The sequence below is a fragment of the Phasianus colchicus genome, chromosome 18 (genome assembly GCF_987193195.1).
Source record: "Phasianus colchicus chromosome 18, bPhaCol1.hap1.1, whole genome shotgun sequence".
Classification (NCBI taxonomy): domain Eukaryota; kingdom Metazoa; phylum Chordata; class Aves; order Galliformes; family Phasianidae; genus Phasianus; species Phasianus colchicus.
In genome coordinates, this window is record NC_143453.1 from 5,630,408 (window position 1) to 5,650,023 (window position 19,616).

General features: G+C 42.9%; 1 protein-coding gene across 6 annotated transcripts in view; it reads right to left on the bottom strand.

The window, feature by feature from the left end:
* Window positions 1-145: 145 nt before the first annotated feature.
* The window catches only part of ZNRF3 (zinc and ring finger 3), a 73,030-nt gene continuing 53,559 nt past the window's right edge, over window positions 146-19,616 (bottom strand). For 4 of the 6 annotated variants that reach the window (XM_090120892.1, XM_031592386.2, XM_090120890.1 and 1 more), the window contains 7 exons: window positions 10,810-10,884; window positions 9,173-9,304; window positions 8,143-8,253; window positions 7,274-7,441; window positions 6,352-6,454; window positions 4,169-5,914; window positions 161-3,130 (listed from right to left, as the gene is read on the bottom strand). In XM_090120892.1, coding sequence (XP_089977018.1) covers window positions 3,087-3,130; window positions 4,169-5,914; window positions 6,352-6,454; window positions 7,274-7,441; window positions 8,143-8,253; window positions 9,173-9,304; window positions 10,810-10,884 — 2,379 coding nt within the window. In that variant the 3' untranslated portion in view covers window positions 161-3,086. Of the gene's footprint in view, window positions 3,131-4,168; window positions 5,915-6,351; window positions 6,455-7,273; window positions 7,442-8,142; window positions 8,254-9,172; window positions 9,305-10,809; window positions 10,885-19,616 lie in introns of all 6 variants that reach the window. The other 2 variants (XM_031592385.2, XM_090120893.1) reach the window with 2 other exon arrangements.

Consider the following 19,616-nt stretch of genomic DNA (forward strand, 5'->3'; position numbering starts at 1 on the left):
ACTGAGCATAATACCCAGTAAAAAACTGATTTATTTTGTGTACTCCAGCGTGGCACTTACCTGAAAGTCGAATGGTCCTGGGACAGAATATTATGGGTTGTCTCCAAAGGGGGAAAAAAGAAAAAACCACAAAACTTTGCATTTTTTAATCACAGACATTGTTGTATCTGTATGTGTGTGTATGCATAGATGTGTCTACCTGTTATTTAACAACTGAGAAGCGTTGCTGTTTAAAGCAGTTCATGTAGGACTGCACTTGAAGAAGCACAGCTGTGTCCTTTCCCTACAAATAAGGACGACTTCCACACATGTATGCAATAAAACTGTATTTTTGCGTGGTTTTGCCTTTTTTTTTTTAATACAGACATTTGTACACTTTCTTACAAAACTGCAGGTAACTACAACTTTTCTTAAATCATTTTTGGTCGGCAAGTACTGTAAAATCTTTGTGTGCAATTATCATGTATTTACAGGGCCTCGTGTTAGTGATTTTCAATGATTATTACAATAATGTCACACACTCTCAACATAAAACATGGCTTAAGATAAATATATTAGTAAATAAATATTCTGAGAACATATTTCCATAAATGAAATGTGCTGCTATACATATACAGAATATATACAGGATGCTTTCTAGCTTTTAAAACATTTTAAAAAATGGTAATGAAGGAGAAAGAGCCCTTTGACCATATTACAAATCTTTACAGCAAATTTTATACAAAACAATTTTAAGTGCTATAAGATCATTTAAAAAAAAAAAAAAAAAAACAACAAACATTTTAAATAGTGCCTCATGAGCCAAACACAATGACAACTGTTCATGGAAGTAGTAGAAAGGTATTTTGTTATAAAAAACCACCTATCACTGCAGCTGGCCTATAAGTGTACAGACATACTGAGGATGAACTACCCGTTGTCTATAAAGCCAAACACAGAAACCAAGCACAGGGTATTTCTGTAAGGCCTGCAGGGACTGTGGTGCTGGCAGAGACCCCCACAACATGTGAAGGAGGCTGGTACAGGAACACCGTGAGCCAGAACATTCAAATACCTTTTGTAGAACCGTGCTTTGCCACAAGGCGCCGTGCAGTTATGGAGCACAGTGCATCTCAGGTGGCCTCACAGCGCCTCGTGAAACACCAAACAAGGTAATGCAGGTGGCATCCCATGATGTGTGCAATGCTTTTCGTTTGAGTGGAGGAAGGAGAAAGGTAAGACTTTTAAAAAAAAGCCTCGTAGAGTTGCTTCTCCTAACACATACCACTTACTACAGTCATTCAGAGAATGAATAAGTTTTCGATAAACTTTATACACAGGAAATATGTTTACTGTAAATTCTGTTTCAGTTTTCTACCCAAGTATTGGCTTGTGTCAGTTCTCTGAACAGCTGGATTGGGGCGTTTGTTTACTTAGATCTAATGGGATCTCCTTCCAACAGAATTGTTTCTTCCTAATTTATCGAGTACAGAAAGGAAAAGTAAACAAACCAACCTAATTTGTTGTTTCTTGGCTGTTTGCATTTTATAAAGTATTTCCTTTGGGACTATACAGAAAAGAAGTTACCTTTTCTGGTACTCACAATCAGCCCAGTGCTGTCAAGGACACCATGGTTGATAACATAACTTCAGACCAATCTTTGCAGAAGGCTGGCAGTGTGGGCGTTAACAAAATAGTTTCCCTTTAGGAGAATTCCTGCTGTGAATATAGCAGACAGGATGACACTGTGTCCTCAGGCACATGCAGCATGACAGGCAATTAAACCATGCTATGGTAGCCTCTTACTCAGAAGCCGCTGTTTCCACAGGAAACAATTGCTATCAGAAGTGACGACAGACGTTATCCCATGATAACAAATGTCCCCACCAGTACAAGAACAAGAACAAAAGTATGTGCCCAGGCTAATGGAGTACAGAGAACTCTCTGTACGCAAGACGAAAATGAAGCACAACTGGCTGGGCCCAAGAAACCTTTAAAACAGATCGATCTATGGAAGCTTACATCAACCAGAGCAACAAAGGAAACAATGACTGAACCAAGTCCTCATTTTCCCACATGTGCAATGGGTGACAAGCACTGCTTCCCCTTAGGCATGCTTGCAGGCTATAAGGGAACAAGACAGATTCTGACCTATTTCCAACATGAGCCAGGCAAGCGACAAGCCCCCTGCAAACCCTATCGTCCTGCATATGCCAGCATTTCCCACAGCCATGAGGGGGGCCACAAGTGCCTGTAAAACTTCCTATGGAAGCCAAGATTCACTATCTACAAAGGTTTCACCCTTTCTAAACACTTTCTTCTACCACCTGTTTGAGGGAGGGGTCCTCCCCCCCCCCCAACATTCTTCACCAGTCAGAAGATACAATGAGGTCCATGTTTTAGCAGGAAATGGGAATATGAACAACCCGAGCTAACAGTATCCCTACCCCCAATCTGTTAAAACTAATCATGATGGCTGGAGAATCTTCCCAGCCAAATCATCGGAGCAGCATAAAAGGCGGGGAGGGGAGAGGAAGGAGGAGACAGTCTAATCCTTCACCTCTCTCAAAATCACGCGTATAACTTGCTGGCTACTAGGATTTGCTACTAGGATTAATTGATATCTGAACATCCATTCAGCAGCTGTATCCCTCTGGACTACTTTATTTCAAGGTGCTATCTGGTTTCTAAGGCAGGTGTAGCCCTGAGCTTATCAAAGGCTGGACTCCTTTAAGTAGGAAGTAACAGCGTCTACACATAGCCTGGCTTATTTAACACACCGTGTTACCTCTCAGCAAGAGCTGACACGGTCACTTCTAAAAAGAAAATATAAATAACATTTTGTCATTAATATAGAAACGGCATTAGAGCTCAGAATGCTCCACACCATGTCCCACGTGGGCTTTGCACACCAATGGAGGCCTGAAGGCTTCAGGCAAAAGGGAGAAAGAGGATAATCAAGCTGATGTGGACATAGAGGAAGTGGGGGAGGGACTTCTCCACATTACCACTTTTGTGTGTTTGTCAAAGCTTAACAAATTGAAGTCCGTGTGAATTTGGAGTCTGTGATAAGCTCCACTTCTCCACCTGGTGTCATCTGGACAAGTCTAGTCACCAGTCTGGCTTCTCTCCAAGGGATGAGATCCAGCACCTGAACGATAAAGAGAAAATTTCTGGTTAAAACTAAAGAACTTTACTACTTTACTACTGGGTCCAGTTTGGGTCCCACCAGTACAAGTAACACTGTGGTCGACTAGAGCAAGTTCAGCACAGAACCAAGGTGCTCTGAGGGCTAGAGCACTTGCCCTGTGACAATAGGGTGAGGAAGCAGGGCTTGTTTGCAGTTACTATGCTATGATTGTCATTAAAATTGAACTGAGGTCTTCACAGTGATTCATGGAGGACAAAAGGTAACAGGCTTTCACTGAGACATGAAATGTTCAGACTTGATATAAAAAGAGAACAGTTAGCCACTGGAACGGGGAACAGAGAGGTTGTGCAGTCTATGTCCTTTGGAGGTTTGTCAAGAAAATTGTCAAAATCTGACTGGATAAAATGAGTCTAGTCTGAGCAACTGAACAATGTGGTGTCATCTCAGAGCTTTGAGCAGGGAGTTGGACTAGATAATGCCTCAAGGACCCTTCCAGCCTAGGATGTTTCTGTTAATAAGTGTTAATGAGTTAATAAACTCATTTAGGCAAGGCAGGTAAGGAAGAACTCCCTTTGTTTCATGAGTGGTTCTTTTTTGTGCAAGTCAATGGCAGAGATTTTCTCATATATTCTCCAGTTCCAAGTTTTCCACTCTTATTTTTCAGCTTCATCTTGTCAGTCCCCTCCCAGCACTCTGGCCTTGCCTACTCTGGTGTTATCCATTCAAACATGTCAAAGCTCCCAGACCAGCACAACGTTCCTGGCTTTAGGGACTTAGTACTAGCAGTCCCCACAGAGTATGAGAATGAAAGCTCTTAACTACCATCTTCTATCCCTCTAGCTAAGGCCAAATGAGCATAGGTAACAAGAGAATAACACTGTTGGGGGGAGGATTAACTGATCACCTGCTCCTATGCAAAAGATTGCAGTAACCATTAAGGCTGCACATACCTGGGAATGTATCCCATAAACTGGGATCTTGCATTTCATATGCTACAACTGAAAGGAAAGGAGTAACCACGAGAAGCAAACTGATTACCTGTGACTTGCGTGGTCGCTGTCAACTTCTGGGAGTGCGGAGTGGAACTAGGAAAGAGCATTCTGGTTTCCTCTTCCTGAGAGCAGTTTTGACGTAGGAAAGATGTTGCCTCATAGCACACCTCCCTCTCGTCCTGTACCTCTCCTATACCTTGGCAGTGCAGGTAAGTATCTAGCTCAGATGTTCCATCCCAGGAACTACAGCCACCTGTGTGGGTCCCTTGGCACTCTGTAGGTAGAATTAGCTCACAGTCTCTGTCTTCAGGAATGATGGGAATGCGTTGACCCAGATCATGTACACCCTTATAACAGCTTGGCAAGGTGTCATCAGGAAGCGTGTACTGCACATTCACTGCATAGTCTTCTGTATAGCAGCCACCACCTCCACTGCCACTGTTGCTACTACAGGCTACCTGCTTCTCTTCATAGAAGCAGCATGGCAACCCTTCGTATTTTACCCTATCTGTCCTATGCAAGTGGTCTGATTTAATACTGTACAAGCCCTGGGTGCTCCCTGACTGTGGTTCTAACCCTGGGCCACATGCCCCCCACAGCGGAGAACTGAGGAAGAGTGCACTGCAGTCAGCTGTCCCATTTCTAGGCTCCAGGGCAGAGTGCTGGAGTTCAAAGCAGCACGCGCATGCTTGCTCCATAAGCGGCCCCGTTATCTCTGGATTCTTCCAGTTCATTTTAACATCCAAGGCAGCACCAGGAGTGGCCTCAGGTCCTCCCTCTGAGGTAGTGCCATTTGGATCCCTGTGCTCTAGTGAGGAATTACTGCTATAGTTCATATCCATGCTGCAATTAGACAGTTGGTCCCCTGAGGAAGAAGCTGGCACAGGCCGGCAGTCAGCACTCACCAGACTCAGACCGTGAGCTGGAAGCTCATCCTGATGGGGGTCCTCCAAGAGAACAATTGCACCCTTGTTTGTACCACCAGCCTCACCCACTCGGCAAGGGCTTTTACTGCGGTAGATGTACGGGTCATAGTCACTGCTCAAAGAGCTGCGGAAGGTGGAGCAACTCCCATAAACACCTTGGTTGCTGACCTCGGTGCAGTCAACCATGGAATCGCTAGAGGAGCAGTGGCACTGACCAGAACTGCTGCTGCTGCTGTCACTTCCAGGGCAGTCAGCTAAATATCCACTGCACACTGAACGATGACCATGATAGCAGCTAAAGCTGGAGGTACTGCCACTCTCCAAGCGAGATGAGGGCACTACGTGTACCACAGGAGGGAAAAGCACACTGCTACCAGGCTGAAAGGCACGGGAAGGACCCTTTGAGGAAATGCCAGTTGAAGGCTGTCCATCTTGCTCAGGGTAACTAAGGCCTTGGAAGTAGTAGTGCTGATACATGGTCTCATATTGGGAAAAGCACGCTGCTTTAGAAAAGTTTCGTCCTCCAAACTTGGGTCGTCGGAAGTTGTGAGCTGGAGAATAAGCCCTGTGTTCCAGGCTACAGTGGTGTGTGTTTAAAGCGTGGTCTAAATGAATAGGCTGATAACTTCGGATATAGGCTGCAGATTGGGCTTGGTAGAGGCTCTGTTCACCATGTCGCTCAACTGTAAGTACTGTGATGGGATTTCCATGAGGGTCCATGCTTGTCCGTGTAGGATATGCTGTTATCTGGTTTGCTCTGTGCACTCGGCCTGGGTAATGGACAGGCAGAATCACCCTCTGCTGCCGGCTGCGTGCTGAGTTGATGGATTCCAGGCAGACTGGGCCTGTGTTTCCCTTCTTCTGTTCTGAAGGAGAGAAATAAGGATTGAAGAAGTAGAAGTATAGTCTTGCCGGTTAAGAGCGAAGCTGGCAGTCACTGCTGTTGTTTTTGCTTTGCACATTACTTTACATAAACCAGTAGTAATGGAAGACTTTTTCAAACTTACAAAAAAATTAAATTATTATTTAATAATTCTATTAAATTTATTTGTCCTCACTGTGTTCAAAGGCTAACCAGTGCTGCTCTCTGCTGAGCACTGCGCCCAGAACAAGGGAAAAAGAGAAATGTGACTTGTTATTCCAGGGTATGCAGTCATTTTTAAACAACTGCATTTCTAGGGTTGCATTACAATGGGCTTTACAGAGATTTATCTCCAGGCATAACTTCTGTTTCATGTTGTGAAGCCTGAAGTCCAAAATACACAAAACAGCTGAGCATCCCCACCTCATTTGCAGGACATACCAATGATGTTATGGCGGCAGTGAGGACAGGTGTGATGCTGCAGTAACCAAGGATCCACACATTTCTTGTGAAATCGGTGAGTGCAGGGAATGACACGCAGCTCCTAAAGGAACACATGAAGGGACATAAAAAATACTGATGCCTAATGAGTCAATCCTCAATTTTATTCCTAGCTCTTTTTTTAACGTAGCTGAATTCCTGCTCTAGAAGCACTAAGGAAAAAAAAAACACCACCACATTCAGCCAAAAGCACAGTGGTTAGGGATAAACCCTCTGAAAAAGTGGTCTACAGTCCCGTTAGAACTTCACTGCATTTTTAGCCAGCATTTTTAAGGGTGCTTTTTACTGTGTGTCCTGTGTCTTAACACGCTGGGGGAACCCATACTAAAGTATCAAAGTAATCTCCAACACATGAAATGTACATAAATAAAGATCAATGGAGTCCATTTAACAACGTCTTCATTTTTTATATGGAAGTTTAAAGCTTTGATTATTGATTGTTGCTGTTTTAATGGGCCTATTTTCTACTTCATTCTTTCATTGCTTCCTCTGAGTAGAACTATGTCAGAGAAGGCAATCACTGACATCAACACAGAGATGGTAAACAGGAGGCTAAAACTGGATCCTGAACCTTGTGGAGCTCCCTCCCTTCTCTGGTCTCCCTCAGTGCAACCTGAGGGAGGGATCAACCTACAAAGTGAAACCCCCTCAGCTCTCACTTTGCAGTGTGGTGAAAAGCTCTTGAGATTTACATTGGTCACTGCACAACGCAGTTGAGGCTGAGCTGGCTGCTCAATGCAATCTGTCCAGCAAATGGCACAACCTCAATACTTTATGCATCCAACAGCTAGCTGGATGTCACAGGGCTAAAATAAATCAGCTACATTCTCAGCCTATGTTGAAGAAACTTTCTATCCTTTACCTCCCCGTCAATGTACTTCTCCAAGCAGATGGCACAGTCAGAGGTAGAGCTGCTACTGAGTGTATCCAGAGCACCACAGCTACCTTCCCGGTGTCCCTTGCTTTTAGACTTAAACTTCCTGGTCTCCATTTTTTCCAGTGCTTGCACAGCAAGCCTGTTCATGGAATTCTAGAACACAAAAAGAAGAAAAAAAGGCAACACTGCTGCATAAGGGACTGTAGTGTAGTAGCAGAGAAAACATCACCACATCAAATTAATGTACCTTTCAAATCTCAGCAGGCTCAAACTAACGCACAGTGCTTTGCATTCCTTATACATGTATAGCCACACAGTGAACAGTTTACAAATTCAAACTGCAAGGTCCATTAACTTCTATTTGCTTTCTATTTCGTGCCTGATAGGAAAAATTACCTCATCTAGAATGACCACATATCAATATTTTCTACCTCACAACCTTCTCCAACTAAGAATTAAAGGATATTACTCTACTGAAAAAGAGTTGTGATTTCTTCTAAGTCATTATAAACTCTCCACAACACATTATTGAACATTTGGACTTCTTTTGGAGTACAACAGTGTTACTGATACTCAACCTCTGAACAAACAGAAATACTCTTCCTTCCCAAGGGCTAAATGGTTCATTCAGTACTCAGTGTCTGAATTTAACTGAAGGGACATCAAAGGTCAATGTAGATCTCCTTTAAAGACACTGCCACATCCATTCAAAGGTCTACACCCATGGATAAAAACCTTTCCCCAAAACTGGCTATTCTAAGTCAGCATACTGTATTCTTAAAGGCTTTAAGTTCTAGGACAAGTAAAAGAAACTAACTTTCAGCATTCGATAAATAAACCATTACTGCTCTTACCTGACTGCGTCGTTGTTTCAGTTTGATCTTGACAAGAAGAATGAGGCAAACAAGAGACACAACCACAAAGAAGGCCAGGAAAATTCCCATATCAAAGTACTCAGTAGGTTGCTTTAAAATTAGAACAACATTATTATTTTTCCTATCTTTCTATCAGAGTAAAATCTACTGTTCCTTTCTCTTTTCTACTTTCTCAGTGGTCACTGTCACATACATACACAGAAAATGTTAAGTCAATGCACTCTGCTCATTAACGACGATTCTATGGGACAAACCTGAGGTACATGTGTTACTGCAAGTGAATAAAATACACAGTGCCAACCATGAGCTGTCAGGTTCACAGCAGCTCTGGGCTAATTCTACATGAAAACAGATTTTTTTTAAAAAAATTGAATCATACTAGTACAAATTTTCATGCATTATTGGTTTTCTTGCATATCTAAACAAGCAAAAATGAGTATTTACGTCTTCAGCAAATGGTGCACTTCTCACTTTTCTTATCAGAAGTATTCCTTAAAAATACAACAAAACCAAAGTGGTAACTGGGTCATTGCTGACCTCTAGTTCTGTTCTTCTTATATAAGCTATATGTAACGAGTTGCTACAAAAAAAAAAAAATCTCAAGAATAACATTTTATATTAAAACTACAAATATCAGATATAAAATAACTAACCCACATTTAAAATACCACCCAAGCAGGCTATCTTACAAATCTGAACTGCTAGGTGCATGCAGTACCTGTGCTATACAACTAAGAAAAAGGAAAGCCTCTATTATGTAAAATTGTTAGCCATCTAGAAATTTTAAAGAATATATATGGAAGATCAGGTCCCACATTGTAGATTCTACACTTAAATCAAACATAGCCACCTGTCCACAGTAAAGTTCCTCAGTTTATTTAGGTCAACAGAATTTCTCATCTGTTAATTCTTATGGGGAGCCTCAAAACATCTTTGCACTCAGCAGTTAGCAAGCACTGCACGAAGTAACAGCAGTGCAATGTTTAGATAGAGTTTCTTAAAGTCTCACCCGTGGGGGGCGATGCTGAATCCTCGCTCGTGCCACTTTCTGCTTGTTAACTATGTTCATCAGCTTGACAGCATCAGCACCCTTCACATACACCACTGGTCTCTTCAGAGGGTCTTCTAAGCCCTGGTTCAGCTAGAACAACAACAACAAATCTGCTCAGGAGGCACATTTCAGCACAAGTACTTCTTTCCATTCTCCAGAAGAGGAGAAGAGTAAATGAACGTGAAAGCGGAACCGATTCAAGCACCAATTGTTCTTCTCTACTACAAACCTAAGTCGTCTGGCTGAGAATCAAAATGCACGACACACAAATGTCCAGAACTGCATGAGAAGGCAGTCAATCAAGTACCACTTATGGTTAGTGTACGTGAAACTAGGTCTTGTCATTCATCTGGTTGTGAGCGATTGCATAAGCTGCTGCTCTGTCCTGTAATAAAGCCTACAATGCCAGCTGCTGCTCTAACCCCTTTCCATTTTATTTGTTCATGCAAATACTCAATAATCAACTAATTTTCCAATTACTGTAGCTAGCTGCACCCAGTTAATTAGCAACAGTCAAAGAAGGAGAGCTGTTGGTAGATGGAAGACACAAAGAGGCAGCAACTCAGCTTCGCATGTTCAGAGATGGACGGATGGCTGAGAGTAATTGGGAGCTGCAATACAGAGAAAAGGCTGGAAACAAGATAGGTAACACCCTTGTGAGATAATTTTTGAAAAAATACTGAGAATGTTTGCAAAATTAAATCTGTAGCCTTGATGCACATGCAGACCACAGCTCCCAAAGCACCTACTGCAGAGTCCACATTCCTCAGTCCAACAGATGCTCATTTCACAATTAAAGCCAGCTTTTTAAATGTAAACACAGATAGTCTCTCTTTCCCCAGGAAATTCAGGCTGCACTTGGAAATATTCCGCTTCACTTGTTTCTGCTGTAGCTCTCTTAAGACAGTAGAAAACTAAACCAAATGTAGACTATTTTCATGCTTGTTAAGCTCATTTTCTCTACTCAGTTAACTCGAAATTGCCTGGCAGGATCTTCTCAAAGCTTCTCACAGAAATATTACCTCACCCATCTAAAAGGAGAAGATGGAACTTACACAGTGATCCCTGGGAAAAAAAAAAAAAAGAAAAATTCTGCTGGTCCACATAATACTTAGGCCAAAATTCAACAGCTGTGAATAAGAAAAAAATAGTTATACTTTTTTTTGGTAGGAATTTGTTTGAAGTTTGCAGCCCATTTTGCAATTTCAAAAATAACAGCTGCTCAACAATGCTGTTGATCACAAGCTGGGCATGGCCAAGCCCCCTGTATGTAGTGCTGGGCAGAAACCTCATTGCCTCGAAGCCACTAATATTTACCTCTATCCTTTCTCAAAAATGCAGTACCAGTATTGGATTCAAGATTCTAGCAAAGGCTAGAAGAAAAATCTAACTCCCCACACTCCTCTCCTTCTATCATTCTCAGCATCTCCATTGCTTCTTGCCTGCCAGCAGGAAAAACACAGCATCACATCAGTCAGAATCTGCATGTCTTAAGGCTGCTGTGCTCAGAGCCCTGCCTACCCTGCACTGCTGCCTCCACAGTTCTAAAGGAGTCCAACAGAGGGTGTAATAAAACTAAGGTCCCTCCTTCATACCTGATCAATGGCATCTGGGTTTTCAGAAACATCAAAGATGACCGCTGTGGCTCCTCGCTGCACTGCTCTTTTTGCCTGCAATAGGAAAGACAGCATCCTCAGACTTATCCCAAAACATCACAGTTACCACCAAAATTATTCTCTTTCTTCATTTCAGGACACATTCCCCATTGTTAGATTCTGTGGAGTTAGAATAAGTGACAGTCATCACAAACACAAAGCTACGGAACCAACATGGAATGCAGTTAAACTTCACTGTAGCTTCTGCAATCTCTACCTTTTCCCACAGAAACTCCTTCTTCAACAAGCTTTAAAATAAATTCACTTGTCATTAAGACCCTTCAAAGATTTTAAATACAATATTTTTATTTTTCCCCCTTCCATATTACTTGGAAGCACCATCAAAAACAGTGTACCATGTGATTTGGGGTGAGATGCAAGTTCACTAGATTAGAACATAAAGGCAGACCAAGTTCTTTATGATCTGTAAGTGACCTTGGCCATAACAAGCTCTTGGTATCGATCTGTGTACAAAGTGCCTGATTTTTTCGGTCCTCAGAGAACACTGCTCTTTCTGGCCACTGGAGGTCAGAGCTGTTGCATATGATGTTTCAGCATCAGCGCTATTTAAATGTGAAGCTTTTAACTAAGAGCATCCAAAGCTGGAGTTACCAACAGTAGGAAAAAAAAAATTAGAATGTACTAAAATCCTCTGGGATAAATAAAAGAGTACTTTAACCATCTAGGTTAAGAGAGCGTTATCTGTTTCTGCCACTATGCCTCTCCACATTTCACACAAGAGATGCTCAATGGCTCCATAGAGCAATCATTGCTAGAAGCTTCTCAAATCTGCTTCTACCTTTGCTGGATGCAGACAGCAAACCATTATTTCTCCATTTATTCCTCCACCATCACAAACTAAACAAGAGGACACCGGCTCTGCAGAGAGACTGGTAAAACCTGAACCTGAGATATAAAAGAAGCCCCCAAAAGTTGTGGATTATGAAACATCACACAGTGCTTTAGTGCTTTAACACAGAATGAGGGGACCCTAAAGATGACCCAGCTCCAACCTCCTGCCATGGGCTGGGTGCCCCCCACCAGCTCAGGCTGTCCAGAGCCCCATCCAACCTAGTCTTCAATACCCTCAGGGATGGGGCACCCACAGCTCTGGGCAGCAGTGCCAGGGTCTCATCACCCACTGAGTACAGAATTTCTTCCTAACATTCAACCTCATCCTTCCCTCTTTTAGTTTAAAGCCATTTTTCCATGTCCTGTGACTATCAGACCCTATAAAGTCTTTTTTTTTTTTTTTTTTTTCCCCACTAAGATGACTGCTGGCCAGAACAAAACTGTGAATTCAAACATCTTCAGGTAGTTTTCTTTTTTCTATTCTTCTATTTCATTTATTTCATTTTTTATCTTAAAACTAACAAAATCCATCAGACAGCACATGAAGGAAACCAACACCCAGACGGAGTCTCTTTCTCAGAGCAGCAGGTATTTGTCCTCTTTGAAGTCAGCACACCTGGCTAATCACTAGTAGCTGTTGGGGAAGAAAAGTTAAAAGGAATTTAGTACACATTCTCCACTGAAGAGATGTGGCCCTGAGGTGAAAACTCATCCCTGTTTCCCTAAGAGGCATCTTTTACAAACACGCAGCATATGTAGAGCTGTTCAGGGTATTTAGGCTGTTCTTTCAGAATGGTCAGCCAACAAGCGAGGCACTTTGATCTCTGCAAATATTCTTAAAAAGGATTTGGAGGTCGGTTCAGAAAAATTCTTCATTTGCAAACACACCAAATGAGCAGTTTACAGCACAGCAACTCATTAAGTTCCCATGAACGAGATGCAATCTGTATTTTTTACTCTATACTGCAAAATCAGATGTGAAAGGACAAGGGGGAACAGCTTTTAAAAAGGGAGGAGAGATTGAGGTTATAGATGTTAGGAAGAGGATTTTTACTCAGAGGGTGGTGAGGTTCTGGAACAGGCTGTCCAAACCAGTTGTGGGTGCCCCATCCCTGGAGATGGCCAAGGCCATGGATGGGACCTGGGCAGCCTGAGCTGGGGTCAGGGGCACCCAGCCCCATAGGGATGGAGCTGGGTGATCTTTAAGGTCCCCTCCAATCTCAGCCATCCTACATTAGAAATTAAAAGTACCAACTGGGTACAAAATTTGTGCTGGAGATGATAACATTCTTTCCCATGTCTCAATATTAAGCAGTATAAGACAACTGGAAAGAACCCCAAGTAATAAAGCTGGAAATGTTTTCTATAAGGCTACTTAACAGCAGTATTTACCTATCAGGAGGGTTTCCTTTATCATTCTACCTGAAATTGTTGGGAGGGACAAAGTTATACATAGTAAGTTTTATTTAATTCCACTAACGCTTGAGTGCCAAGCCAATACATTGAAAATTAATAATGATACGTCACAGGATTATTTTGATTTTTTGGTACCGTGGAAGATAGAAATTGGAATTGTTTGAGTCAGATGGGATTTTTAAAGGCTATCTGGTCCTCTCCCCTGCAATGAAGAGGGAAACCCACAGCCCCATCAGGTGCTCAGAGCCCTGTTCCCTGACCTTGGGTGTCTCCCAGATGGACGAGCGATGGGGCATCCATCACATCGCTGGGCAATCTGTGTCAGGTGGTTCAGAAGGTGGCAGATGGGACAGCAATGACATTCCTACTGTAAGGCTCACGACCACCTGAGGAAACTGAACATCCATAAGTCTACGGGTCCCAAAGAGATGCGTCCCAGAGTACTGAGTTATGGCTCACACAGTCACTGAGTCATGATATTTGAAAAGTCACGGCAGTCTCCAGTGACCGGAAAAAAGGTCGTGTCACACTCATTTTTAGGAAGGGAAGAAAGAACAACCCAGGGAACTACCAACCCATCTGCCTCACCTCTGTGCTGGGAAAGATCACAGGACAGATCTTCCTGGAAGCTACGCTAAGGCACGTGGAGAAGAGCAGGGTGAGAGGGGCCAACCAGCACGGCTTCACCAAGGCAGGTCTCTGCAATGAGACCAGTCCCACGGCGCACAGATTTTGGGGGTTCCCACCCCTCACACTCGCCTCGCTCACCCCAAGCAGGAAGCAGCACAGCAGCGCCCGCTCCAGCGCTCTGCGGCTCCAGCTCCGCCGCTTGGCGGCAGCCCGGCCTGACCTTCCAGGTTTCGCTGGCAAGAGATCAGAGAGCAGCCACAAACACACCACACAGCCTGCCGCTCCTCGCCGCTCCCCCTTCCTCCTCCTCCTCCCCTAAAACTCGTTTTTAAAACCACAGCGCTCTGTTGAGAAGCAAACGAGTGCGAGCAGGCTGAGGCCTGAGCAAAGCAGCTTCTCTCATCTCATGTTCTCCTTCCTATAGGTTGGAGGGGGGCAAATTAGGGGCCCACCGTGCACCCACAGCCCCAAAAACCTCAGGGTTAAGCTGCAGGGACACCCCGCCTTCCTGTGATCCCCAAACCTGTGGGGTAATTAAAGCCAAAACATCTTTGAAAATATCCAATCTGCTCCCTAGCAATCAGGGCAGCTCAAAATAATGCAGCCAATACCAGTCCCAATTAAAACGATCCCGGTCTATAATAGGCACGTGACTTTTTTCATATTAGGCTATTCAACTCTTTAAAGACCGCTCCCTAAACACGTTTTTCTGAGCAAAGTGGCCAAAAGCTGGATCAGAAAGAGACACACCAGCTGGGAAAGAGGAATAGAAGTCGTGTGCCTTCACGTAGCTTCCAGGAAGATCTGTCCTGTGATCTTTCCCAGCACAGAGGTGAGGCTGACAGGCTGGTAGTTCCCTGGGTTGTCTTTTCTACCCTTCCTAAAAATGAGTGACACAGCCTTTTTTCCAGGGACTGCCGTGACTTCTCAATAGAGGCCTGCTTTACCTTCACAACACCAAGGTCAAACATGTATTTCCCCAATTCAATTTCCGTGCAATTAGCAGAAAGCAGTAAAGAAGCCAGGCACAGAACTTTCTGAGATTATTTCCCTTCAATGTTTTAAAATACATGACATCACTGCATCACAGTGTTCTTCCTCTTTTGCAAGGAGCAATACAAAAAAAAAAAAAAAAAAGCATCAGTGATATACTTTCAGTAATTTAAATAGTTATTCTTAGTTCATAATGACAGTCACCTTCCAGTTCTTTTTCACATTCAGAGTTCAAAAGCCTACACTATAGAATGGTGGGCTCTGACCTGTTTGCTTGACAAGGCTACCACACAGAATCATCACCATCTTAACTTTTACTCTTTCTGAAGAGTGCTCCCACATCCTCCTGGTGAGGCACTGCACAGGGTGCCCAGAGGTGGTGCTGCCCCATCCCTGCACACAGCCATGGCCAGGGGATGGGGCTGTGAGCACTGCTGGAGCTGTGGGTGTCCCTGTGCACTGCAGGCAGTGGGAACAGAGGGCCTTTGGGGGTCCCTTCAGACTCAAGCCGTTCTATGGGTCTGTGATCCTGACTGATGCTGCAGGGGAATCTTTTGTATCTTCTGCACACGTCAACAGCTAACTGTCTGACATGTGCAAACACCAGGCCCAGTTGTGCAAAAACCGCTCACTGAGAGCAGGAGGACTGGAGATGACAAGAGTTTTCAGGAAGCTTTCTATTGGCAACTCCAAAATTACTTTGTGCTCAAGTACAAAGAACAACAAAAAACTAAGTCAACATTAACAATAGGAAGGTGATTCCACGCTGGAAACAGAAATCAGGGTGTGCAGTTGAATTTGTTCTCTGGATAAGGCACTCAATCCTTTGTTTCCTCTATTTTTTGGTATTTAAGTATGTGCTTGTATAGACATGAGCAGAATTAGCTAATTTTTCCATAACAAGCTTATTCTTCTATTCCACCTGGACCTCAGGAAACACAGTTAACAGAGGTTGCCTGGAAAGGTTAGTTACAGAGTCTCCATCCTTGAAGAAAAGTTTCCAGGACACTCTTGGGCAATGGGCGTCCTTGCTTAAGCAGGGGGTGGACCAGATGGCATCCAGGGGTCCCTCCAACTCCAGCCATTCTGTAAGTAACTCTCTTCTTTCACAACCTTCTTTCACTGTCTGAAATGCATGAGGATGAAGCAGGTTCTTGGTGTGTCACGCAAAGGGTGGCTCTCATCCAACATGAGCCATAACCTACTCCCAGCTTTGTGCAAACGAGCCAAAGAGAAGACAGAGCCACAAGCAGTGCTTTCAGTGGATGCAGATAACAGACTGCTCATGCAGAAGCATAATTAGAGGAGAGGAACAAATCTTTAAAGTTGCGTGAAGGGCAAAAGAACAGGAAGAGGTCCATGCAGAGCATGATAACACTGTGGTTATACAGGTGAAGGGAAACACCTGATGAGGCAGGATATGTATGTTTAAAGTTCATCTAAGCAACAAAGAACAAAGGTAGCAAAGGATGCGTAGAGAATTTCAGTCCATAACTGCTCTGAAAGGTTTGCAGCAATGTATTGCAACGATCACAAATACCATAAGCAGTACTCCAACTTAGAACCACTGATTGGTTTGGGTTGGAAAGGACCTCGAAGATCATCCAGCTTCAACCCATTACCATGGCCAGACACCTTCCACCAGATCAGGTTATCCAAAACCCCATCCAGCCTGGCCTTGAATGAGACATCCACATTGAGCTCCTTTGGGCAGCCTGTTCCAGAGTGTCATCTTTATTAGAACTTCATTCGAGTACCTAATCTAAATCTCCTCTTTTAGTTTAAAGCTCTCATTCCTTGTCCTGTCATTTCAATCCCTCATAAGTAGTCTCTCTATCTTTAGTCACAACAGGGTCTCCTTGGAGCTTTCTCTTCCCCAGGCTGAACGCCAGCTCCAGCAGCCTTGTCACAGGAGAGATACTGCAGCCCTCTGCTCTAACTTTGTCTCATATACTGATTTTACCTATAGAGATACAGAATCCATTTCAGCTAATATTTTCTACATTGGTTTCAAGTGCTGTGACTTCTTTGCCCCCTGAACACATGCAAAAAAATTCACCTTAGAACTGCACAAATCTCTACTCATCTTGATTAAAGAATTAACTAATAGAATTTCATTAGCAATAATCCTATTTAAAATCTGTATTTTCCAATCTTCACAGCAGTTTCTACTGGATTATTTTGCTTTGTGCACGTGACATAGTACACAACAGGTTAAAAATGCTTTAAGTATATTTCAGTTAATCATAAACCAGGCATGGAACAATCAAGCGAGGTAGTTGAGTTTTCCCCTTAGAAAGTCAAGAAAGAAAACAAGCTGTAAAAACCTGTGTTTTGTGCATTAGAAATACCACAAAACAAAGCACAGCCATTAGGTAACGTGAATGGGCTGAAAATAAAGTGTCCAGCAAGGAAGACAAAGACATAGGGGTTCTATTAAAAAGAAAAAGGTCAGTTCTGCCTTATCTGAATAAGTTGTAATGCAGACTTTTCCCTCCATAACTGAATGTTGGACATAAATTATTCTAGAGCAACTAAAATCAGAGCTACAGAACCACCTTTGAATTTGCTTTTCCTCAATCCCTTAAACATCAGTCTCTGACTTTATGAAACAACTTCTGTTTCCATAGATCTTTCAGCAGAAGGTGTTTATTATACATTTTAAAGGCTTTGTTTAATGCTATTTTTACTGCAAACACATCACATAGAATTCATCTGTTTCTGTAGCATTTTAATTTGTATGGAGAGCCAAAAATACACTTCTTTTTTTAAAGCTAAATTCCTAGATAAAACTGACAAACTGATGGGAGGAAAGGATGCTTCAGAAGTACCTGCTACCTGTATGAAGCCACAGACATAACTCACTGCTAGCACTTCAGCCTCACAAATACTCTTACATTTAGAATATGTACCTGCCTTCCTAGATGAGCCTCTACAGATCCAACTGCATGAATTTGGTTCTACAACTCAGTGCACTGTAAGTCAAACTATCAGTGATATCTGTAGTGTGAGGTATATGAAGGAGTTGATTTATTCTCTTGGAGAAAAAAATGCTGAAGATGAAGACGGAAGGATTAAGCAATGGTTTAGGTGCTAACTACAGTACAAATGCCAGTAAGCTGCTTTCAGCAAACTATCTAACTGTTCCATCAGGTGCCCAGTATGTGCTATTAGCAGGGCCTTATTGCACAGCTGTCCTAAGTATGACTGGGGCTTTTCTCTTTTCCCTTTTGTTTTAAAATGCATCTCCTCCTGGGGTGGGGGCAGGCAGCAGAAAACATGATATGTTTGCTCTAAGTAAATAGAGTCATCAAGAGAATTGGTTTATACATCCTCATTTACTTGATAACTGAGCCAGCCTAACCAAACCTGCACTTCTTCTGTCAGCTTTTGAGGTTTTTCCCCTCTTGTTTTCTCTATGAACTAAGATTTATTGAACTTGAGGCATATCTTCTACTTTAACCCAGCCCATCAAACCCAATATTCCATGTCAGAACTCTCCACATTGTGGACTCAGCGGTCATTAATCTGCCAAAAGAGTGGGATTACACAAGCTGCGTGAGGTTGAATCCTTTTGTAGCTGATTCTATCATCAGCTGTCTTTGGTCCTCTGAAGAAGTCAGCCAGCCTCTCACACAGCATACTGGTAACATGTAATCAACACTCAGTAGCAATCCATTTGCCTGTGTCGTGACTCCAAGGAACATGATTTTTGATGAGAAGGTCCAGTGTCTTGATTTATTCCTATCGAGTGGTCACAGATTTCAGCAATTTTGACTGCAAGAGATGCAGGTTTCATCTTGCAGCTTGAAGAACTCTATCGTAAACTCAGCAGGGGGCACGAACTGCATGCCCTGTTGTGCAGATAGCAGCTATAAGCACTAAAAAAGCAGAGATTTGAAAACAAAGACATAACATTTGATTTTCAACAATAGGAATGGTATCACTTAAACTAGGTAATAAAAGCCATTTTATTTGAGAAGCATGGAACATCAGCCACAAGCAAAGCAAGATGCTCTGCCATAACAGACTGCTGTGCTCTGCTTATCACTGCCAATCTTGCACAAACCCCACAGCATTGTGTCAAATATACTTTTACAACAAACTCCTAAATCTCTTTTCCCTCTCAGAGCTACAGAGAATGTTGACTGGATCTGTACAACGCAGGTCATCCCTTGTATCCCCCTCCTATGCTGCTATCAGGCTCTGACATTCATCAAAAGCACCTCGCCCCTTGAGCCACAACCATAGTTAGAAAGCCAGGCCACTGGAAGGAGAAAAGGAAGAAAAGTTACAAATTAACCAACTGATGCCTCAGCCCTGTTAATGTACAATTCCCCAGTATTTCCAGAAACACTGAGTTCAGCAAAGCATGAGCAGGATGCCATTTCAAACCTCGCTTTCAGATAAAGAAAAAGGAGCTTTCAGATTTCTGTCTGCAAAAGCAAACACTATCAGAACAAGACAGTGAAGTCCCAAAGGATTGTACTAACATAAAACTTTTTCCTGTCAGTAATTCTCAATTTAGCACCTCTGGCACTTTGAGATCAGTTTTATAATACAAGTATCCTGCAAATACTGCCATGTATGGCATTATACAATTGCTTTATCAAAGAAGCAATACTGAAAGTGCAAAACTATATATTTAAAAATACTACCACTATTAAAAAACATTATGTACTTAAGGTCTGAAAAAATGACCATATACCCATATGCTATATAATCATATTTGGCACAGGGTGCACAGGAAGGTGGTGCTGCTCCATCCCTGCACACAGCCACACTCAGGGGAAGGGCTGTGAGCACTGATGGAGCTGCAGGTGTCCCTGTGCACTGCAGGTGTGGGAACAGACGGC